General features: G+C 39.2%; 1 protein-coding gene across 8 annotated transcripts in view; it reads right to left on the bottom strand.

Annotated features, from left to right (window-relative positions):
• VPS13B (vacuolar protein sorting 13 homolog B) overlaps positions 1-24,883 on the bottom strand; it is an 805,186-nt gene that overhangs the window by 79,382 nt on the left and 700,921 nt on the right. For all 8 annotated transcript variants that reach the window (XM_070383027.1, XM_070383026.1, XM_070383030.1 and 5 more), the window contains 3 exons: positions 20,193-20,374; positions 18,662-19,011; positions 12,658-12,819 (listed from right to left, as the gene is read on the bottom strand). In XM_070383027.1, coding sequence (XP_070239128.1) covers positions 12,658-12,819; positions 18,662-19,011; positions 20,193-20,374 — 694 coding nt within the window. The remainder of the gene's footprint in view (positions 1-12,657; positions 12,820-18,661; positions 19,012-20,192; positions 20,375-24,883) is intronic.

The following is a 24,883-nucleotide window of genomic DNA, read 5'->3' as shown; positions in this document are numbered from 1 at the left end:
TTCCTCAGAGAATATAAGTTTCTTGGAACCTCTCAGGAAACCGAAAATATTTGACGAGAGAAAGGTGAAGAGACAGAGTCTACAAGTCTTACTATTTTGCTGTTTCAATGACTGCTTAGAACTAAAATAAAAAAGCAGTTGATGGTGACTGGATAGTAGGTCCCGGGTACTCAAATGGAGTTAGTGTTTACAGAATATTTTGGATTGAAATCCTTGCCAGATGGTCCTAAGAACTGTTTACCTCACTGTTGATTTTAGCTATCTTAATGTCAGCAACAATAAAAGAAGCTTGTTACTGCCACTGGGGAGCAAAGGCACACAGTCCTTCCATCCCAAACGGAACTGCTCGTTGTGGACAGCTGTGTGCTACGCAACAGTAAGGGCGATAATGTAGTTTCCGGGAATCTATTTCCATGATTAGAGAAAGAGAAAATATAAGGCAAATTTAACCTGAAATAATGTCTACTTTAAATCAGTACTATTTTGTAATTGCACAACATGCTTTCAGCTTATGATAAATAATACAAGTTTTTCAGAGTTAAACAAAAGCAGGCACAGTCGGACGTGCATGTGGACCTGTAAGTTGGTGTCCTTTGAAGTATACTGCTGGTCCTCCTGCAGCATCTCCCTGTTTCGTAAGTTTCCATCAGAGGCCACTGGGAGGCCAAGGGGGCAGAGGTGGCGGAGACGAGCGGCTACTCTTGATTACGAGTCCAGTTGCACAGACAGCATACAAAAGCATGTATTTTGAACTCAGAGGACCTCTTTTTGTGTGCCTGTACAACATACATAAAAGCATCCAATATGACCCATACTGTTTACCGTGGTCATATTGTTAAAATAAGCTTTTAAATCTATGTTCTTGAGAAATGTCAGATGTTATGAGAAATCTCAACATTTATTTACTCAGTGTACACTTATCAAATGCCAATTATGAGCAGGATACAGGATTAGATATTGTGGAAAGTCATGTTCAAAAAAGCCTTCTACTTTCCTTCCCTCTTCTCACTTTAAGCAAATACCCACTACAACCACCTCAACATTTATAGTCAACCTCAGTTCTCTCTCCTGTCTCAAAGCAGGAGGAGGCTTTTGTGCTAAGTTAAAAATGGTCCCCAATTCTCTCAGCAACTCACATCAAGAGGTTATGATTCTGCTTCTTATCCTCTGGATCTGGCCTCACCTTGTGACTTGCTCCACCTAGTAGAATGTGGGCAGCAGATTCTATAAGGGCTCTGAGCTTAGGCTCAATAGGTTTTGCAGTCTTTGCTCTCGTTCTCCTGTCTAGGCGAGACTGCTGGAAGGATCACATGGAAGAGAACCCTGGCCAGTGGTCTGCCAAGTACCAAATGTGTGGGCAGGGCCATTATGGACCACTCGGCCCCAGTTGGCCGACCAGGTGACTGCAGCCTCATGAGTGAGCCCAGCTGAGACTAGGAGAAGAACCTCTTAACTAAGTGCATCCAGATTTCTGACCAACACACTTATGAGCTAATAAACTTTCAAATAGAAGTTTTGGGGTGGTTTGTAAAGAGTGGATAACTGATAATTCCATCCTGGGTCCACCCTTCCACCTGTAATCTGGATGCATTCTTCTTTTTTTCTGGGACCTTATGCCATTAATCACTCTTCCTGTCTTCTGCATCATCAACCTATCTGCTATTTACTCCTTTTCATATATGAACATGCCTAGTTCAGTTCAGTTCAGTCGCTCAATCACGTCTGAATCTTTGCGACATGAACCATGAACCACAGTACACCAGGCCTCCCTGTCCATCATCAACTCCTGGAGTTCACCCAAACACATGTCCATCGAGTCAGTGATGCCATCCAACCATCCTATCCTCTGTCGTCCCCTTCTCCTCCTGCCCTCAATCTTTCCCAGCATCAGGGTCTTTTCAAATGAGTCAGCTCTTTGCATCAGGTGGCCAAAGTATTGGAGTTTCAGCTTCAACATCAGTTCTTCCCATGAACACAGAGGCCTGATCTCCTTTAGGATGGACTGGTTGGATCTCCTTGCAGTCCAAGGGACTCTCAAGAGTCTTCTCCAACACCACAGTTCAGAAACATCAATTCTTCGGCACTCAGCTTTCTTTATAGTCCAACTCTCACATCCATACATGACCAATGGAAAAACCATAGCCTTGACTAGACGGACTTTTGTTGGCAAAGTAATGTCTCTGCTTTTTAATATGCTATCTAGGTTGGTCATAACTTTCCTTCCAAGGAGTAAGCGTCTTTTTATTTCATGGCTGCAGTCACCATCTGCAGTGATTTGGGCGCCCAAAAAAAAAGAAAGTCTGACACTGTTTCCACTGTTCCCCCATCTATTTCCCATGAGGTGATGGGACCAGATGCCATGATCTTCGTTTTCTGAACGTTGAGCTTTAAGCCAACTTTTTCACTCTCCTCTTTCACTTTCATCAAGAGGCTTTTTAGTTCCTCTTCACTTTTTGCCATAAGGGTGGTGTCATCTGTATATCCGAGGTTATTGATATTTCTCCCGGCAACCTTGATTCCAGCTTGTGCTTCCTCCAGCCCAGCGTTTCTCATGATGTACTCTGCAGAGAAGTTAAATAAGCAGGGTGACAACATACAGCCTTGATGTACTCCTTTCCTTTTTGGACCAGTCTGTTGTTCCACGTCCAGTTCTCACTGTTGCTTCCTGACCTGCATACAGGTTTCTCAAAAGGCAGATCAGGTGGTCTGGTATTCCCATCTCTTTCAGAATTTTCCACAGTTTATTGTGATCTACACAGTCAAAAACCCTCACCTGACCCTTCAGCTTTCTTGAGCTAACACTCAATCAGGATTTAAAAAAAATCATGCTCATTTTCCCTACTTCCTCACCTCCCATTCATTTTTCAACCCACTCAATCTGATTTCTATTCCTATCTAGCCACAGAAAACGCTTTCCTTGGGCTATCAATGAACTCCCCATTGCCCATACAGTGGTCTCTTCAGTTATTGCTTCACTCAGTCTCCTTAGGGCAATCTGAAGTAGAGAGGGGGGGAAAAAAAATTCAAACAAAATGAACAGAACTGCAGGCTCTTGTGATGACTGTGGTTCCAGCTAATGTCTTGACTACAAGAATCTTGACTTGTCAGAGAATCTGAGCTGGAATCACCCAGGTAAACTACTCCTGAAATTTTTGGCTAATAAAACTGAGAAATAATTTTTTATTTACTTAAGTTGTGGGCTAATTGTTAAACAGCAATCTGTAATAATATAGAGTATGGTATGTGTATGTGAGGTGCTACTATAACAGAAGCCTACGATGTGTTTGTGGGTGGGTGCTTTGGAGCAAGTAAGTGGGCAGAAACCAGAAGAACTTGAAAGTATTAGTGTCCGGGTGTGGATTTCTTTCGAATGCCTGTTTGGAGTTCTCTGAGCTTCCTGGGTCTGTAAATTTCTGTCTTTCACAAAGTCTGGGACATTTTCTGAGATGATTTCTTAACGGCGGGGGGAGTCCTATTCTCTCCTGTAATTCTTTGATTACAGTTATTCATATATTAGACCTTTTGATTGGATGGATTTCTACTGATCCATCTTCAACTGAGGTGTCAGCTGGGCTGAATTCTTTTTTTTTTTAATTTGTTTTTAATTGGAGGATAATTGCTTTACAATGTCGTGTTGGTTTCTGCTACACAACAAGGGCTACAATCTTATCTAGAGGCTTGACTTGGGAAGAATCCTCTTCGAAGCTCACTTGGGTAGCTGGCAGAATTTATTCCCTGGTGCCTATATGAGGGGGCTTCCTAGATGGCACTATGGGTAAAGAACCCACCTGCTAATGCAGGAGATGTAAGAGACCTAAGTTTGATCCCTGGATCAGAAGATTCCCCTGGAGGAGGGCATGGCAACCCACTTCAGTATTCTTGCCTGGAGAATCCCATGGACAGAGGACCCTGGCAGGCTACGGTCCATAGGGTCGCATAGAATCAGACTTGACTGAAGTGACTTAGCACGCATGCATGCCTGTCTGTGAGGAGGCATGTGAGGAGGGTTCTGACTTAATGACTAGCACTGGCAGCCACCTGCACATCTCCGTGGCTTCTCACACCTCCCTGCCCCATGGCCCTCTTCATAGGCAGCTATAACATGGTAATTTGCTTCTTTCAGGCCAGCAGGAATGTATGTTATCTCTCTCGCTCTCCTGATAAAAGGATCCCGTACCTCTTTTAGGGCTTTTACCTGATTAAATCAGGCCATCTAGAATCGCCCTGTTTTGATTAACCAAAAGACAAATAACAGATATAGAGAACTAGTGATCACCAGTAGGGAAAGGGGAGGGGGAAAGGACTTGATAGAAGTAGGGGGTTATACACACAAACTACTGTGTATAAAATAAATAAGCAACAAGGACATATTGTACAGCATAGGAAATATAGTCAATTCAATATTTTGTAATAACTTAAAATGAAGTCTAATCTATAGAAATTTTGAATCACTGTTGTATACCTGAAACGAATATATTATAAATCAACTACTTACTTCAATTAAAAAAGAATGTTAAAAATCAAATTAATTTAGGAATTAATTATAATAAAATCCCTTTTCTGTTGCCACAGTGGCTTTAAAGTATATGCATGATAATTTCAACCTCTGAGTCATCTTTACGTTGGCATCTGTTAATCATCTCTCCCTTGAAATTGAGTAATTCTTTTTTTTTTTTTAAGATTTTTGAGACCTGTCAAGTAATTTTGGGTCATAGTGTGGACACTATTAAATGCTCTGTGGTGAAGACTCTGAATTCTCCCATAATTCTTCCAGAGTGTTAATATTTCCAATAGGTAATTAACTAGTTTAGAATCAAACTAGTGGTAAAGAACCCGCCTGCCTGTTTAATGCAGGTTAGATGTAACACACACAGGTTTGATCCCTGGGTCGGAAGATCCCCTGGAGGAGGGCATGACAATCCATTCCAGTATTATTGCCTGGAGAATCCCATCGACAGAGGAGCCTGGCAGGCTGCAGTCCATAGGGCTGCACAGAATTGGACATGACTGATGCAACTTGGCACAGCACAAAAACTCTTAAACCTGGGTGAGTGGCAGTGCAGATAAATTCAGTTCTTTAAGGCTTGGGTACAATCTGCTTTCAGTCTGCCCCATGCATATGTGCTTCAGCAGGAAGCAGATAGGTGGGCCACATTTAAACGTATTTCCCTATTCTCTCGATTTCCCTTTCCCAAGATTTTCTCTTCACCCTCTAGTGACCTTGGTTGCCTGAGTTCTTTCGCCTGGTACCTTGGCCCAGAAAGACAGTGGGCCCCCCTTGCATGGCTGCAACTGCAGGTGACCTCAAACCAAAGCCACGACAAATGGGTGAACCACTGTGCAGTTTACTGGCTCAAAGATCCTATTCCCCTCCAAAATCTGTCTGCCTCTGTTCATCTTTAGAGGTAGATGTTTTGTGTTTTGCTCAGAATTTATAGCTGTAATTCACAGGAAGATCAGTCTGTTAGGTATTTATACCAGTCTCTGACTTCTACTCTGTCTTGGCTCAGTTACTGTAATCTCTCACTCCTGGGTTATGCAGTGGTGTCCATACAACCGCATGCATTCTCAGCCTCCTCTAGACTGTTTACACAACTGCAGGACAGGAACCTTTCCAAAATGCAATTGTGACCCTGTGATGATTCTACTTAAAACCCTTCTGTAGACAAAAGCTGCCTGTCACATACAGGTATATCTCCTCAAAATGCTCTTCAGAACATAACTCCTCCAAATAGCAATGAGGTGGCTCATACTTGTTTGTGAGAAAGTACTGCTAAATATTCAAGAATCTAGTGAGCTGGTTGCTAAATCATTGGTAGCCTAAAATCAGCTATGGTGGGAGTCCTTACCCCATGAAAGTTGGGCAACCCTACAAATTAGTTTTCCCATCACCATCAAAGAGCCAGTTTCCTAGCACACATCTCCTCAGCAAGGCCTGCAGTTTTAATGCCTGTGTTTATTCTGAACAAAACCTGAATTCCCTTGAACCTGACAGGCAGCCTGCCTGCCTGTCTGTTCCCTGGTTCTGCCTCATGTGCACAGCATACAAGGGCCCTCATGGCCTTCACTGACTTTACAGTCTTGCAATTCCACACATGTACTCTACATTGTAGTCAAATCAGTCAAGTGCTACCCTGCCATGTTCTTTCTTGCCTCTGTGGCTTTCACACACGTTGGTTCCTTTACCTGGGAACACCCCTTTCCCACCCTACTTCACTGACCTAGCACTTACTTAAACATGAAAATTCAATATAAATATGACTTCTACCAGGAAGCCTTGGCAGATTTCCCTCCTCATGTTAGGAAACATTTCCTTTGAGTCCCCATTAAGACCTTGTCCATATTCAGAGGCAGGTGATTTTACTTTCTAGTCCTCTTGCTTTTCTTCCTATGGCTGGTATTTTAACTCAGTCTCCCTGTCTGCAACTACTGCCACAAAATCCTCATAGATAATGATCATGTCTCTAATTTGTTTCCTTTCTGACTCCCTCATCAGACAACGTGTTTCTTAGAAGAATGTACACATTTACAAACACACAACAGGCCATAAGAAATTATTATTTGTTGATTAAAAATCAATGGGATATAATAAGCATCTAGATAGAAATAATAAGTCAGGTCTTAGATACCAGATAATTTGGGTATATTTAATAGATGATGATTGTAAAGATTTTTGGACAAGAAAGTATCAAAACATCATTTAGGAAACTTACTTGAATTGTAGTTTGCAAGGTAGACTGAATTGGGGCAAAGATGTAACTAAGGAAATAATTGAAAAAAACTATTTCAATAGTTCCCAGAGAACCATTCTTGATATAGTATTATACTTGCCACTGTTCTAATTAGCTTTTGAAATTCCTCTGTCTATATATAAATATTTTCAGAGTTTTTACTTCTTTCTGACTTAATAATCTGTATTCTTTATTTTAAAAAGTTGAAAAGTATATAAAAATGTAATACATTGGAAAAAAATATCACCTTAAAAAATATACCATTCAGAGGCAACATTTTGACATATCTTGTTTCAGTATTTTTCTATGCATTTATACTTAAATGGTTAAGATCATATTGTATGTACAGAGTTTTATATTTTGCTTTTCTGACTGATATAATATGATAAGCTCCAATACTTTGGCCACCTGATGCAAAGAGTGGACCCACTGGAAAAGACCCTGATGAACGGAAAGATTGAGGACAGGAGGAGAAGGGGATGACAGAGGACTAGATGGGTGGATGGCATCACCGACTCAATGGACATGAGTTTGAGCAAGCTCCAGGAGATAGTGAAGGACAGGGAGGCCTGGTGTGCTTCAGTCCACGGGGTCACAGAGAGTCATCAACATGGCTGAGCAACTGAACAATGATATGGTAGCACTTCGCCTTCCTATGTAAGAATGTAAAGGTCCCATAATAGTTCATCTCATAGGTATGCCAGATTTCTCTTACCTATTTCTTTAAAATTGAGCTTTTGATGTTTAAAATTTGATAGTATGAATAAAATTATGATAAACATTTTTGTGTACACACCTTTGTATTAATTTGGACTGCTCCCTGAGAGTTGATCACTAGTAAGAGAATTACTAGGTCAAAGGCTATGATCATTTTAATAGCTATGATGCTTTTTATCAAATTGCTTTCTAGAAAGGAAATATCAATCCCATTTGTACCTTCTGGGTGTAAAAATGTCTTTTCCTTTGCCCTTTCTAACAAACTCTCATATGCATACCATGCTCCATATAATAGCAGAGGCCAACACTTGAAAATTTATCAGTGAGAACAGTTTGCCAACATAGAATATTCACCTGCCTCCCTCGTTCAGTTCAGTTCAGTCGCTCAGTCATGTCCAGCTCTTTGCAACCCCATGGACTGCAGCACACCAGGCCTCCCTGTCCATCACCAACTGCCAGAGCTTGCTCAAATTCATGTCCATCAAGTTGGCGATGCCATCCAGCCATCTCATCCTCTGTCACCGCCTTCTCCTCCTGCCCTCAATCTTTCCCAGCCTCCCTAAGTCTGATTTTAAATTTTAAAAATTGTGACAGTTGCAACAAGAACGTGCTCATTCTTTAGATATATGTGTACACATACACTATATAAAGGGATATAGAGAGAGTGGTAACTGAATAAGAAATTACAATCTAATAAAACTGACAGCTGACTGGAATTACCATAAGATAGCTAGACACTCAAAAACCCATTACTTTTTCTTTAGACAAGAGGAAAAATGATCAGATCTCACTTTTAAATATTTTCACATCTGAAAAAAGAACAGCAGAACTTTCTGTCTATATGGGCAAGAACAAGAACAATACAAATATTTTACTATTAGGTGGCATGCTGCAGTCTATGGGGTCTCAGAGTTGGACATGACTTAGGGACTCAAGAACACAGTTATGTGGTAAGCACAGGTTGATTTTATGTGTTAGATTTAATATATTACCTGTCATTTCATAATTTCTGAAACATGTTACCAAGTTTTCAAGTGATGGGAATATCATTTACAGCAGAGCAAAGACAATTTTCTGTCAAATCTTTAGTCTACTGAATTTTGTCAACTGAGAGACCCGAAAGCAGGGGTTGACAAATAAGGCATGACTTCGGGGTCATTTGGTGCACTGCCTATTTCTATAAAGCCAGTGAGTTAGGAGTGTCTTTAACATTTTCAGATAGTTGAAAAAAAGAAGAAAAATACCACTTTGTGTGCAAATTATTGGAATTCAAATTTTCTTTTCTATAAATAAAGTTTTATTGGCACACAGTCACACTCATTTGTTATGGCTGCTTTTGTGCAAAGCTGAATGGCTATGAGAGAGGCTCCAAGGCCCTGAAAGCCTAAAACAGTCACTGTCTGGCCCTACTCAAAAAAGTCTGCCAAACTCTGCCTGAAAGTAATGTCTGATTTATGTTTTCTTTCCTAAATCTGATTACTTTGATGAGTATTTCCCAGATGCTCTGCCGCTCTTCCAAATTGACTCTTGTCGCCTTTCTCATTTTTAACTATCTGCCATTTTCACAAGATGATAAAACTTCCTACTACATCCCATTTGGAGCAATCTTTTATTTTCTATAGCTCTGTCTGGAGCCTATTTTCACCTTGACTGATGGTTTGGTTACCAAATTAAGTCATTGGTAGTTGGAATTCTGCAAACCTTAAAAAAAAAAAAGCACAATCTATAAATTGTGCGTGTTTTAAGGGTAAAGCAAATGTAATTCCTTACATACAAGCTAGAGGAATTCTTGTTTCAAGAAGTTTAATTAGGCAACAGTGCTCTCTCTTTACCAGAACAGGAAGTTAATTTGAACAGCCTACACAAAAACCCTACTACGATGGACGTGTCACTGTATCCAGTCTGGTTAAATTAAACAGAGCTCCCCTTGACTCTGAGCTGCACAGACTGTCCATATTCCGGGGAAAGATTCCATAAACTCACACATGTATTTCAATTCCATATACTGTGAAGCCCTTCTCTGAAGACCATTCCTTCACTGGTTACTGTTCTTGTCCAACTGAAGTAAAGTCTCCTGGAGTGGGATATTTAAGGGCCCTTTGAGGTGGCATATACAGCTGTGCAGCTGAATATATTCAATTATCCCCTAGGAGATTGTTTTGTTCTTCCTTTGTTTGTTTAGGCAAGCAAATGTTGTAGGATAGCCAGCATTTTCAAGTGATTTTGCCTCAGAGTGTGTGTTAGAAACTATAGGGAGAATTTACAACTTTTCAACTCTGAAAAGGTTTTTCAGCTTTGGATTTCTGCAATTGGTTGTGTCCGTGTTTTTCCCTATCCCGTTGGGACTTACTGTTGTTAGCAACCTCCTGTGTGGTTCTAAGACATGCTGACCTCTTTGAAACCTTTCCAGGTGTCATTGCTACTTTCTTGATCTCTGCAATATAAGCTACATTGTTTAATGGAGTTAAGTTCTCTGAACTTTAGAAATCCTCCCTGAGACTATGAATTGACTAACACCCAAGGTAGCATAAACATGCAGACACAAATGTTCCTAAAACCAAGCCTGCTGGGCAGTGCAGGATATGACTTGGAGTCTGGAAAAAGGGAACAGTTAGCTTACTTGTGTGTCTGTGACCACCTCCAGGTGCAGTCTGAAGCTCAGTGGCTAGTTTTTCTGATCCTCAGATGTAATCTCTCATTAGAACACAGCAGAATCCGTAACTATGGACGTAAGGAATTCCATGAAGACCCCTGGGCCCATTAAGACCTCGCTGGCTTCAAAAGGTCCTAAAACACTTCCTTCAGCATACGTAGCTGTACTAAAGGGACACCTTTTATGAATATGATCTAAGTTTTAGTCTAAAGATTATTGACTATAGCTCATCTTAACATTTGTATCCAGAAGATGCAGTTACAAATTAAAAAGAGAAAAAAGTTTAATAGATACCTGTCTTATGTTTCCAGTTTGTCACTAAAAGGTTCTTATTGTTTTGTGTTCTTAAAGCTCTGCAAGGGTTCATATTGTACTAAGAATGCCATGTTACTCTAGCTTTAAATGTGGAGTATTATAGCAGCGATTTCTCAGCCCTTCTCTTAAAATCTCACAGTTTGGCTCTTCTAGCAGACAAATCCTGCTGCCAAAACCTAGCAGAGTTTAACAATGTTGTGGAAATAATAGTATATTGAAAATGCAAAGACATGGGATTCAGTCCCAACTCTACCACTATCTTAGCTTAACATTTCTGTATCCTTATCTATAAAATGTTCATAACAAAAATACAAATCACACAGGGATACTATGAAAATAAGACTAGTAATAAATACAAAAAGACCTTGAAAAAGTACAGAAGAGTTTAAATATGAAAGGTATAGTATGGCAGTGGTCGGCCATTCTTCTTTCCTGTTCATGTCCTTTCCATTCAGAAACTGTACATCTACAACATGAAGACACCTGTTCCTCCACACCCCTGAGCCCACTGTTCTTAGCATCATCCTTCCCGTCCTGGCTCCAGTATCCAGAGAATCTTGAGTCAGGGAGGGTCATGATAGTCTATGCAGCTTAAGATGACTTTGAAGGAAAATGAGCTTTCTCTGCTTTGCTTTCGGCTGAGGCCTGCAGCCTGCATGTATGAATGGGTGAAGTGGCTAGAGGTACAATGTATGACTGCACATTAACACACCTTCTCAGAGGTTTCTTTCCTGTCACTACCAGTTCATCTCTGGGAATGCAATGATCATATAAGCCTTTTGAAGGTCTACACGGCTAAACAAGTCTTAACATGGATTGTCTCTGGGTGGTTGGAATTATAGGTTGTCTTTTCTGTCTCTCTCTCTTTTGGTTTATATATCTGGTCTATATTCTTACTTTTGCAATTAACAGGAAAAAATAACTGCTTAATTTTTAAATGAAACAACTGACCAAGTGTCCTTTAATGATGTTACAAGGAGCAAACAACCAAACAACTTAAAAACTCTCTAACATGGACATTTGTCAAAAGGAGAATTAGAAAAATAAGGACATGTCATTCATTCTAAAAATACAAGTGCAATATCATACCATACACATTTCTGAAAGAACTCTTATTAAAAAAGGATATATGGTGTTTTACCATCCTGTTAGATCAACCAGAATTAAATACATAGACTTAAGAAGAATTTTACTGTATCTACTTTGCCAAATTTGATACTAATAGTGTGGCAATACGATTTAAAAAAAAAAAAGGCAAGTAAGAAATCAGAATCTAGCTACTGGAAAAAAAAAAAAAACAGCAAAAGGGAGCCTGAGGATATAACATATCCTAAAGCTGGTCTATAGACCAGATGGGAAAACTTGTTCTCTAATCTAATGACTTTCTTTTAATCATAAGCAGACAGTAGTTTCCTTATTACCCAGGGTTTTAGAAATACATTATTCTTGAGAGTACTTCTTAGGATTTCTTTTACTCATTTAAGACCACATCTTTGTATTTAATTCGTCCTCAGTTATCCCTGCAGGGCACATCCCTCTAATTATTCCCATCTAAAGTGACAGGAAAATGGAATTACACTCCTTGGAAAACAGACATCCTTTGGTATATCTTTTCTCAGCGCTCCCTTGGGTACTCCCTGCAGTCTGTCACTGCAGTCACTCTGTCGCGGACCGTGAGCTGTCCTTGGAGGGTGAGGACTAAGACTTTTTTACCTTTGAATCTCCAGTGCCTATGCATGACTGGCACGAACTATACACACAGTAAGAATCCGAATACACAAATGGAAAATAACTCCCGATATACAATGTTTACAGTACATCAAGCACTCTTTTAGCACCTTTTATGTATTAACTTACTCAGACCTCACAATCCTATGAATCAGGTACTATTATTAGCCCCAATTTACATATAAGAAAACTGAAGCACGAAAGCAAAGAGAGGTAATCCAGAGCCAGGAGCCAAGTCTCCACACCGTGGCTCTGGAGTTCAACATCACTGTCACCACACTACCCTCCGCAGTGCCCACGTGAACACGAGAATGTCCACTTCAAGAGGAGCAGGGGTACGCGGTGCTCCCAGCTCTAAACATTTCTGGGCTTCTGTCAGATGGAACTATATATACTATGTGGCCGCTGGGGAGACTTAAAAAGGGAAATAACTGGACACAGGCATACAAATGTAGAAGAAAGGCATCCCCAACCTTAACAATTGCTGTGTTTGTAAGGCTGTTTCTCAAGTACCTGTGGGGATTTGTGAGAGCGCCAGCTGTACTGGTGACTGCAGAGACTGGCCAGCAGGATATTTTCATCAGTATCCACCTGGCCAAACCGCAGTGTCTCCTGTGTGTCATTACAGATCACAAAATGGCTGAAGACCAACTCCTCTACCTCAGGGCATTTGTTCTGAAAGAAAAAGAAGACGAAAGCCAACATGCATCAGATTAATTGCAAGATGTTTGGCAGCTGTCTGCCCAGTGGCGATTGTTACAACACAGAAATACTAAAAGATCTGTTGTCATTAGCTCTGGTATACAAAGTATTCTGTACTTCCAGGATAAGCACCAAAAAATACCTTAAAGAGACCTTAAATGTTCCAAGAATATGTTTTGATTTATATTCCTGCAAAATAAATCATATACACAGAAGAGGAAAAAGAACAATGAGATCCCTCAAACGTTTAATGTTTTAAAATGAATTAACATGCTACAAAGAATGCTGTACTGGGTAGTGCACGTTTTTGAGCATAGTACCAGAGGCTAGAATTACCATGTTCCCGGCCTTCTAAACTTGACAATCAAGACCAATTACCAAAGCCACAGTTTGTACCCTACAGAAAGCAAGGATCATTTAGGTAATACTTCCCCAGTTCCCTTAAGGGGGAGGGTGGCGTGTGTCTGTGTGTCTGTCTGTGTGTGTGTGTGTGTCTGTCTGTGTGTGTGTCCGTGTAAATCTGCTCAGGCAGAGATGTAAATAAAACCATAACTTTCCCTCTATTGTTAACAGGCTGAACACACACAACAGATCAACTTCAGAGTCTGTGTAAGCCAAGCTGCAGTTTTCAAGAGAAAATGTTAGTTGAAAACCAGTTGCTGATGTCTATTTCAGCTAATAATCAATCAGCAAATGTCTTTCATTAATCTACTGAGGCTCAGCAAATTAGTAATATGCTCCTAATGTGTGGATACCTCCTTCTCCACTGGTTGCTGTTACATCAAAGCACTGGCTGAGTCATAGAGCATTTCTGTGTTTACTCTTTTTATCACGCTGACTAGGTTATGGCTTAAAAACAATCAACATACCTTTGGTAAACAGAATAGCTAAATAAATGGCTAACTTGAGAATGCAAGAAAAAAATCTTTATTAGCCAATGATTTTTCAGATAATGGGAGGTAACATGTCACTGATAGGGCTTCCCTGTGGCTCACATGTAAAGAATCCTCCTGCAATGCAGGAGACCTGGGTTTGATCCCTGAGCTGATTTCTCCAATTGGCCTCTATTTCCTGGATGTGGCTCTAAGTAATGTAACAAAGCCACACTCCATCATTTGCCATTTTACTAAGAGGAGGGAGAGTAAAAAGGGCTATATCATCATGAGCATGGAGATTTAAGTGACTATGTGGCCTGAAGCCTAGGAGTCTATGGATGAATGTACTGGAATCCAGCCTGGACCAAGACCTGATCTAGAACCTTATGAGAACAGTTATCCTGGGAGGTACAAGCCCCTCCTCATCAACCAGAAGGCCCTCCAAGTGTGCAGGCAGAGCTCCACGGCTGCAGTGAGTGAAGAGGCCTTGAAATATCTCATTCTTCTAGAGACATCCTTGAGGGACTTCTAAGCGCTCACTCTATCATCTGTATCTGTCTATTCTCATCAACCCTCTCTGTTCTCATGGAGTGGAACCTTGCCTGACAACCACACTAATCATAAAGAGTCTCTGGGTAAGTGAGACTGAAGCAGTTATAACCAATAATTACCTGCTGTCTACCCATACTCCTTTTTGCTGTGGCTTTTAATCATGAGCTGTGATTTCAAAACTGGACTGCCGGCGGGTTTCAGGCATTCTGCCTGGTCCGGCCCCCAACGCATCTTGAACCACTCTCCTCTAGACCCCAGCTCCACCAGCCCCTTTCAGCTCCTCCAACACCACAGGCCTTCTCTCAATTCATCCAACACGTCAAACTCCTTCCTGCTTCAGTGCCATTCTTTTGCTTGGAGCTCTTTTCCTCCTTGCTCAATTAATTTGTTCCGACTCAGTTTTCAGGTTCCTGTCTTCAGGTCATGCTCTCAGAGTAAGCAGCCTCCTGAGATCCTCCCTGATCACCTTAGGTCCACCTATTTTTTTTTTAAATAATATTTATTTTTATTTATTTGACTGGGCAGGGTCTTAGTTGCAGCATGTGGGATCTATTTCCCTGACCAGGGATCGAACCCTGGGCCCCCTGCATTGGGAGCATGGAGCCTTAGCCACTGGACCACCAAGGAAGTCCCAGGTCCACCTATTTTATACTTGCACAACACTGTATGTTTTGCCTTAACCGTACTGATCCCTGTGCTATGCTTAGTTGTTCAGTTCTGTCTGACTCTTTTTGACCCTGTGGACTGTAGCCTGCCAGTCTCCTCAGTCCTTGGGATTCTCCAGGCAAGAATACTGGAGTCGGTTGCCATGCCCTCCTCCAGGGAATCTTCCTGATCCAGGTATTGAATGCAAGTCTCCAGCATTGCAGGCAGATTCTTTACCATCTGAGCCACCAGGACTGAGTAATTACTTGCATGATTTTAGGTCACTGTTGTCTCCATCATTAGACTCTATGCTGCATGAGGGCAGGATCCAGTTCGGTGTTATTTACAACTTCATCTCCTGTTCTCAGTATCATGCGTGACATGTAAGTACTCAACAAACACTTATGAAACAAATAAGTGAGCAAATTTAAAATTATAAATGTAATACAGGTTCCAGTAGAAAGAAAATACAGGAAGCACTGATTTTATAAAAAATCTCTAATTTTAGACTCAGAGATAACTGCTGTTAACATTCTGGAGAATTTTTTTCCAGCAATTTTTCACTTCTGGTATCCTGCTTGTTCTCATTCTGATCTATCCTATCCAATCCTATTTTATGTATCTTTTTTTAAATAGTGAAAATATACAGCTTTACTGATGAAACTCAAGAATCAAAAGACCAACTGGATTCCCATTCCCCAGAAAAGGGTTGCTAAGAGGATGCTAAGGAAACGGTTATATGCAAAACAGACCAATCCTATCTTATATATCTTATATATTTAAAGGTTTGTAAACCTTTAATTAAACTGGAGTCACAGTGTATAATTAGTTTGATGAGATTTTTCCATTTAGCATTATATAATCAACATAAACCGCTCTCCTTGTAAACATTTTTCTCCTTTAGGTCCAAGAGTACAAACATGAAGAAAGGGATATGATTCCAATGTCCCACTTAAGATAGTCAACCTGAGACTGAAATTCAATTTTCTTAATGAATTGGGATCAATTTGCTGGTTAGACAAAGGTTAAGTTACCAGATGGGGACTGAGTAGGAAAAAAAATAGTCATATTACTTTCCTCATCTCTAAAAACTGACCTTTAATAAATGATGAAGGTTTTGGGGAAAAATGTAAATGAAAGAATACAAGGGGGTTGTTTACATTTTTCTAAAGAATACTGAAAGTCCTGAGGGAACTGTTTCTCTACTGCTCCTTCATTTGTGGGGTTCATTATAACTGTAATAAGTTTAAGCATTTCTTGGAATGCTTAAATTCTAGTGTATTATAAAAAATTGGTACATATTGTATATGACATCATATAAAAGCAAAACCTCAGAACGGTTTTGTAATTAAAAGATGGCTTATTTACATCTAAGATTTGTGAGGGAGTGTTAGGCATTTAAAGAGGGATATCCTTATGGTCTAAGCTAAGACACATGAGCATAATCTTAACTTTTAAATAAAAATCTCCTTTATAATGCTATTTGGTCCAAATGTGGGAATGTGACATAGAAATATAAAGCAAACTGCAAGTGGCATTTTGGGTCCTTAATCTGGTTTCACAAAACATTAATCATTCACAAAAGAGAAAAAAAAATCTACAGCCAGAGAAATCAGACACTGATGAAGGCTTCTGTTAATCTTGAACTTGTGACCTAAAGGTGAAAGGTCAAATTGTTTCATGCTTCAACTGTCTGCTTCATCCACACTGGATACAAATGACTTGTCTCCGATACAAATCTGATAAAGTATGTGGAGAACTCAAATAACATATCCTGCTTATTAAATTCACATTTCTCATTGGCAATAATTACACTGTATATGAGCATTATATACACAATAAAATCCAAGCTTGGGAAGCTAAGTTTCCCTTCTAAAGGGGATACATCACATTCAGAACATCTTAGAAACAATGAACTTAATAACCCCTCTATAAGACCATTTCAATGTCAAATGTCCTATAATTTCAAAGTAGTGCATTTTCGTATTTACTTTAGAATACACAGGGTTAGATGCCTACCACATTAAAACTTGGTGGCAAGTACCCTTGACATGGGAGGAAACAAGAAAATTACAGCAACAATTACAGAAGTATATCCTCTTGTGGCTCATGTTAACATTGCCAAATCCCTGTATAAATCAGAACCAACTATTCATAGAATGTACCTGTCAGCAATATGCTACGTGACATATGGCTCTACTTAATCAAATATACAATTCCATTTTTTAAAAAAACTCAGAATATTCCTTCAAGGCACTGTGTTAGCCAGTCAGTCATTCACACTCTGATGTGGTTTAAGACATTTAAATATTTATGCACCGTGTTTTATTTATATGTATAGCTGTGTCTAAGAGAATATTTTTATCCTGGGAGGAAACTGATGTTTCTGAGGGCCATTTTGCAGTAGTTGCTACACATGAGTCCTTTTATAATGGTCCTGATACCAAGACAAAAATATCCTGGGTTTAAATGCTCTATCAATGACTCTCTTGTATTCTCTAGGTTTGTTTTTTATTAAATGCATTGTTCAAAATATGACACAAAACAGAAATTGGAGCCACAGAGGTTTTTTTCACATCGCTATTCGAACCAGCTGCAAAGATTTAGATCACACTAGCTCTTATTTTACGCATGTCCTCTGCAACAAGAAAACCATGGAATGCCCTTAAAAAAGAATTTTAAAATATGAAACAGATGTGTTATCTTCTTTCCCTTTGCTATTGTAGTGCCATGTTAGGTAATTAATTCCTTAGTCTTGTATAGGTCTTCATGCATATAAAGAAAAGAGTTCATTCCCATAAAAATTCTTAAGTTAGAGAACTCAGCCTCCCCCCAGTCCCACTGTCCATCCCCACATGAGGTCAGGGTGGAGTGAAGGACCATTTCTCTTGGGGAGTTAGTCTGCACAAATGCATGTAACGTACAAAATGTGGGGAAATGTCTCAGCTTAAATAACAACACGGGCTTTATGAAAATGCAATATTATACTGAAAATCAGTAAGGGAAGCAGAAACGATTTGTTATCCAATCACTAAATCACTGAGCATACTATGATCCAAATATTTTGTGAAATTATATTTATGATAGTAAACACAGGCAGGTTCCCCATTTTAAATGTCATTCAAAACAGACTTATATTCTATCTCTTTTCTAATACAGCTAATTTCTGACAAAAGATAAAAGTAAAACATTACTCATCAATAGTCTTTAGCTGGTTAAAAAATCTAATACTGAGTGCTTTTTTTAGTGAATCAAAATGGCAGAATAATAATGGGAGAAAAGCTAAGATTATATCATTCTCACATATTTCCTCTCATTGCCTTTTTGCTTTGAAAGATGAAATGCTTTTATCAGAAAGACTCACACAGGTTCTTCATTTCTGCAATGGCTGCTTAGACAATTTGATACATACCAAGTTGAAGCTTTGGCAAACTAAAGCCATAATACTTGGAAAAAATTTCTGGGAATATGTTACTTTCCACACAGATGTGGTACATTAGTCACAAAAATGTGGGCATGATCTCTGATGCATGTGTAGAGAACCCATATTCTCCAAAGGTTTTAAAAATAACATGCATCGCTTTGCCCAAACAGAAGAGGCCCCAAATATAATGATGCCCGTCAGATTCTTCATTCTCTCACATTTTTGTTTGTGCTTAATTTATTATTAGAAGTGATAACACAGACTGTCTAGTAAAAGATCACACACGGACAAACTGTAAACTGTTCTAGAATGTGCATACCTGTTGCCAAGCTTGTACTGCAGTGTTGAGAGAATGAACTACATGTTGCCCAAAGTTTACAAATATTGAGTCAATGATGATGGAGCAATCAATCAGCTTTTCTACTGCATTGCTGGAAATTGCAGTCTGTCCAAAGATGCTGAAGGGTTTCACCAAGCTTTGCATTGTCACATTTCTACACTCTAGAAGTTTACAGTCTGCTTGAGCTGAGAACTGGATCTCCTGACAGACAGAACTATTGTTCCACTGTCGAAGATACATGTGTGGTTCTTTGAAGGAAATAACCATGTATTCTAGTTCAGATGGCACATTTTTATCAGAAATAAATGGCTGTAGGTATTTTGGTGGAGCTGTTGAGAAAAACAAACAAGAAATACAGCAGCTGAGATGAGCCAACACTTTATGGAAATATAGAGATGACATTTAAATTACTCACTTCTTGGTTATTGAATGCAATAGTTGCTGGTTAATAAATTCAAACATTCTCTTGAAGATAATATAACATTTGAATTACCATTTGGCATTTGTAAACAACATTTTTGTTCAAAAAGACAAAACAAAAAAATAAATTAAAAAAAAAGCAAAAACAAACCAACAAAAATAAAGTAACAAACAAAACTGATAAAAAAAAAAAAGCTTTGTTCAAACAGCAGGTCTTTTTCCAAAGGTTACACTTGCAGATAAAAATAAAATGAAGAGGAGGTAAATATTTAAGGCGTGTTTCACAAAAGTGCTTTGTATCTACCCACCAAATCTGAAAACCAAAAACATGACCCAGAATTAGAAAATACAGGTTAAACTCCATTTTTGCTGAAAAGGCAAGATGCTTAACAGCAGCTGTGTTTAGTTTTAATCTGATGTTTTTTTCCTTTTTCCATTACATGTAGGTTGAAAACCTAATACCAGAATCAAAATGTATTAAGGAAAAAAGATTTCGTATAGACTTTTAGGAATAATTATTCATGAACATGAGCAAATTTGTAAAAGGTCACTTTTGATATGTGGAAAAACTTACTCTTCTACCTTATAAACTTGTAAAAATGCTAGTCCTTTAAAATATTGGAGAATTTGTCCATTTTTGGTGGAAGGTATTCGTACTTATCAAGATAAAGTAATATCAAGTACTTTTGGAAACTATTTGCCATTAATGTAATGGCTCAGAATATAAAACAAAAACAGATGTACTTCTTTCAAAAAATTCATAATTGGAGTAATAGTAAAAACCTGCAATTTTTGTAACTTCCTTGAAAATTCTCATTAGGAAGTGCACTAAATCATAGCAATTCACTATAACTGGTAACCTATATAATAAGTAAATGAGATGGTTCAAACATAAGGGGGACAATTATTATATGAAATAAAAAAACTTCAGAGTAACTTTGCTGGTGCTCATTGTTGAAGGAAATAAATGCTGCTTCTAAAAATGTCCTCTTTCCCCATGTGAGTGGTGGTCATTTGGGAAGGAGTTTTGTGTATGGACAAAACAGTAAGTATTAAGTGGATGTTATTCTGATGCTAAAATAAAGAGTACCTGTGCCAAGCTGATCAAGGTGATGACAAAGATGGAACTCCAGGTGAGCAAACTGGAAGGAAATGCAAAGAGATGGGACAAACCATGGGGTAAAACAGGAGTCAACTCTGGTACAGGCAGCCAGGGCTGTTGGAGTTACAAGTTGGTCACAAGTGCTTTGAGAACCAGATTCACTTGCAGAGCTGTGGGAAATAATAAAAGTTCAGTAACCTAAAATTTCCAACATCATATAAATGAAACATCTTTATATAAGGGTTTTGAAAAGCTAGCTCCCATAATCTTATAGTCAGTATATTATCAAATCTTCCATATTTGTTCACATAATGAGTTTCTTTAAAAAATTAAGTTCTTGTTGATTATTCTCTATGAGCTATTAGCAGAAAAGTTTCATAGGATTACTGAAACCCCAGACCATATTGACCGCCAACCCAATTTTCTTCCATCCACATTTCATATGACTTACGGACAACTTGTTCTCATATTAAAGACCAACACAACTCAGAGTATGACTCTGCTGTTCAAAAGACCAAATGTTTTCAGCATCATAAATCTTTTGTTTTACTTCTCCAGATTGTCCATATCCATATTCCCATATAAGTTAGTCAATACTATTTATTGAATACCCACTGAATACTGTACTAAGTGCCATAAAAGTTATGACCATGTTCAGAAGAACCAAGGTCTCATGGACAATTACACTGCATGTATATTGAGTACACATATAATCAATATATGTATTGGGTCCTCTCTTTATTTGTCCATTCCCCTAACACATTTTATACCAGAAAAATTCGATTAAAATAAATAGTGAAGGCATCTGTAGGAGGGAACAAATTTTTTCAGAGTGGCTGCTGGTGTGCGTGGGAAATATGCAGCCTCGTTACCTCGCCTCAGTTTGCTCGTAGAAACATGGAGCTGGGGACTGGGAGATGCCAGGGTGCATTCTGGTAATTGTGGCTCATTGAATAGATGCAGCTCCAGTCCCCTTCACTGTCTTCTACCCTCTTCTTGCCAAATCTGAAATTTGCTTATAGCTGTGGTGGAGCCTGGCTCCCACATCCATGACGAGCTTAGAGAAGCAGCACTGGCTTATAGTGTCCTTGGGAGAGCTATGACAGGAAAAACTAAAGAAATAAATCCTAGGTTTTCAATGAAGTCACAGTCTATCTGGTGGTATGAAATATGTAGACATTTACAAACAGTATAAAATGGAACAACCACCGAGGAGTAGGAAAGTTGGAAGGGCGGCCAGAGCAGAGACCTAAGAGGAACTCAGGATGGCGTGGGGGAGATCATGGGGGGTTCTCAAGAGTGTGAATCTTCAGCTGGGTTTTGAAAGAAGTGGTGAAAAGGCTGGTGAAAAGAAAGCTAGGCTTAGTGAGTGTTTAACTTCAAGGAGTTTACAGTGTGGTGGTATTTACTGCAATGTTATGACTCTGTATGCAAAAACCCATTGTATACAGAGAAAACACAACTCTGGGCCAGTATGTTTCTGATGAAATGTTATGCACGAAAACGCAGCTAGGTATACTCTTAACACTTCTATAAACAGGCATATTAATCCAAACAGCTTTCTAGGAATTTATTTGTGGAGTTATAAAGATCTCATTTAAAATAAACAACAAGGCCCCACTGTATATAGCACAGGTAACTATATTTAATATCTTGTAATAACCTATAACAGAAAAGAATATGAAAATATATATATAATACACATTATACATATGTAACTGACTCACTTTCCTATATACCAGAAACTAACATAACACTGTAAATCAACCACTTCACTTTTTAAAAAAAAATTACAGGTAAAAAAGATCTCACTGGCAAGGTAAAATTAAAATTTATATTTATTCAAAAAGGCCAAACTGTATTAGTTGTATTAATACATGTGTTTTACCCGTGTGAACTCTCTCCCTTAAGAAGTTGTTAAAAATAGGGTATAGTGTTAGTCAAAATATTATTAAAAATCCAGGTGAGAGTACTTTGAGATCAGTTCTAAAACTGTAAGCACACAATTTGAGGTGTTTATCTGAAGAATTCTTTTTGCCAACTGCCATTTTTGACACTCTTGATATTTTCCAAAATTTACTTTTCTCTCTCCTGAGAGTAGCAAATACTGTAATAAGTTGAAAAAGTTGCTAAGGTATCACAATCTTTATTTATAACAAGTTGATTGACTTTTTACTTTTCCCAAATTAAATGTACAAATCAATGGTTAAAACAAAATTTTTAGGTCTTATAGCAACTCCTAACATATATATTCAAGCAGTCAGTACTCTTTCAATCTTGAAATCCTTCTAAAATGTTACTAATCTATATTTAAAAACTTGAGTTATAATAAAATTAAAATGTCTTAAACATAAAATATGGCACATGTAATATGAATATGCTTTATATTTTGAATCAATAAATTTGAAGTTTTTTGATGTTCACCTTAATTTGATCATCACTAATCAGAAAACTAAGATCATGGCATCTGGTCCCATCACCTCATGGGAAATAGATGGGGAACAGTGGAAACAGTGTCAGACTTTATTTTTGGGGGCTCCCAAATCACTGCAGATGGTGACTGCAGCCATGAAATTAAAAGATGCTTACTCCTTGGAAGGAAAGTTATGACCAACCTGGATAGCATATTAAAAAGCAGAGACATTACTTTGCCAACAAAAGTCCGTCTAGTCAAGGCTATGGTTTTTCCTGTGGTCATGTACGGATGTGAGAGTTGGACTGTGAAGAAAGCTGAGCGCAGAAGAATTGATGCTTTTGAACTGTGGTGTTGGAGAAGACTCTTGACAGTCCCTTGGACTGCAAGGAGATCCAACCAGTCCATCCTAAAGCAGATCAGTCCTGGGTGTTCTTTGGAAGGAATGATGCTGAAGCTGAAACTCCAGTACTTTGGTCACCTCATGTGAAGAGTTGACTCATTGGAAAAGACTCTGATGCTGGGGGGGATTGGGGCAGGAGGAGAAGGGGATGACAGAGGATGTGATGGCTGGATGGCATCACCGACTCAATGGACATGAGTTTGAATGAACTCCGGGAGTTGGTGATGGACAGGGAGGCCTGGTGTGCTGTGATTCATGGGGTCGCAAAGAGTTGGACACGACTGAGCAACTGAACTGAACTGAATACACTATAAATGGCTTCCCAGGTGGCGCTAGTGGTAAAGAACATGCCTGACAATGCAAGAGACATAAGAGATGCAGGTTTGATCCTGGGTCAGGGTCAGGCAGATCCCCTGGAAATCCAGGGTCAGGAAGATCCCTTGGAGAAGGAAATGGCAACCCACTCCAGTATTCTTGCCTGGAGAATCCCCATGGACAAAGGAGCCTGGTGGGCTGCAGTTCATAGGGTCACACAGAATCAGACATGACTGAAGCGACTTAGCACTCATGAACACACATACACTATAAAAGTAGCATCTGTATGGTTACCTCTTACTTAAGGATTAAAAATATCTATGTATAATAAAGCTAAACAGTCAAAGATGAGAACAGTGACGGTGCTAGGGACATTTATAGCAGCTTCATTTCCTTAATTATGATGGAGTTTGATCTGATCCAGATATCAAAAGGTAAAACATAACTTATGAGATGTGTAATAATTAGAAATAGAAAAGCAAAAATGGCTCCAAGGAGCAAAACCTCTCAAATAGTAATACACAGAACTCAAGATTTAATAGTTCAAATAATCAATTAGTTCCTAACGGAAATTCTAATTTTTAAAACAGAAGAAATATTCTAAAAAGTAGAAAGTATGGTAGGAGTTTTACATATCCATACCTTCATTTTAGCCAAAGAAACTTATAGGCTGTCCTAGGAGAAGGCAATGGCACCCCACTCCAGTACTCTTGCCTGGAAAATCCCATGGACGGAGGGGCCTGGTAGGCTGCAGTCCATGGGGTCGCTAGGAGTCGGAAACGACTGAGCGACTTCACTTTCCCTTTTCACTTTCATGCATTGGAGAAGGAAATGGCAACCCACTCCAGTGTTCTTGCCTGGAGAATCCCAGAGACGGGGGAGCCTGGTGGGCTGCCGTCTATGGGGTCGCACAGAGTCGGATACGACTGAAGCGAGTTAGCAGCAGCAGGTGATCCATGGACAGGAATCAATTCCTTTAAACAAGGAGTGTTTTAGTAAGTCTGAATCTTGATTGATCCATAGGCACTGCAGGGACCCAAGCATAATCCTTAAAAATTCACTCCTGGATGTCACTCCAGGTATCCATCAACAATAGCTCTGCAGGTATCCAACAATGATCTGACTTGACTGGAAAAGCCTTGAGCTTTTCTCTGGATCCCTCTGTGGTAATAAGAGTTTTATCATACAGCACAGAGATTAAGCAGAGACTGATGTAAGAAAACCTAGATGAAAATGCTTGAACTGCTACCACTTAAATTGTGAAAGTGAAAGTGTTGGCTGCTCAGTTGTGCAGGAGTCTTTGTGACCCCATGGGCTGTAGTTCACCAGGCTCTTCTGTCCATGTAATTCTCCAGGCAAGAATACTGGAGTGGGTTGTCATTCCTTTCTCCAGGGGATCTTCCCAACCAGGGATTGAACCTGGGTCTCCCACGTTGCAGGCAGATTCTTTACCATCTGAGTCACCAGGGAAGCCCCACCACTTATATTGTAATCGTGGGCAAATCATTTCATCTTGCTAAATCTCAGTTTTCTTATCTGTAAAGTGAG

The sequence above is a fragment of the Bos mutus genome, chromosome 14 (assembly GCF_027580195.1).
Source record: "Bos mutus isolate GX-2022 chromosome 14, NWIPB_WYAK_1.1, whole genome shotgun sequence".
NCBI classification, from domain to species: domain Eukaryota; kingdom Metazoa; phylum Chordata; class Mammalia; order Artiodactyla; family Bovidae; genus Bos; species Bos mutus.
The sequence above is the reverse complement of the archived record's forward strand: the minus strand, read 5'-3'. Positions and strand labels throughout refer to the sequence as shown.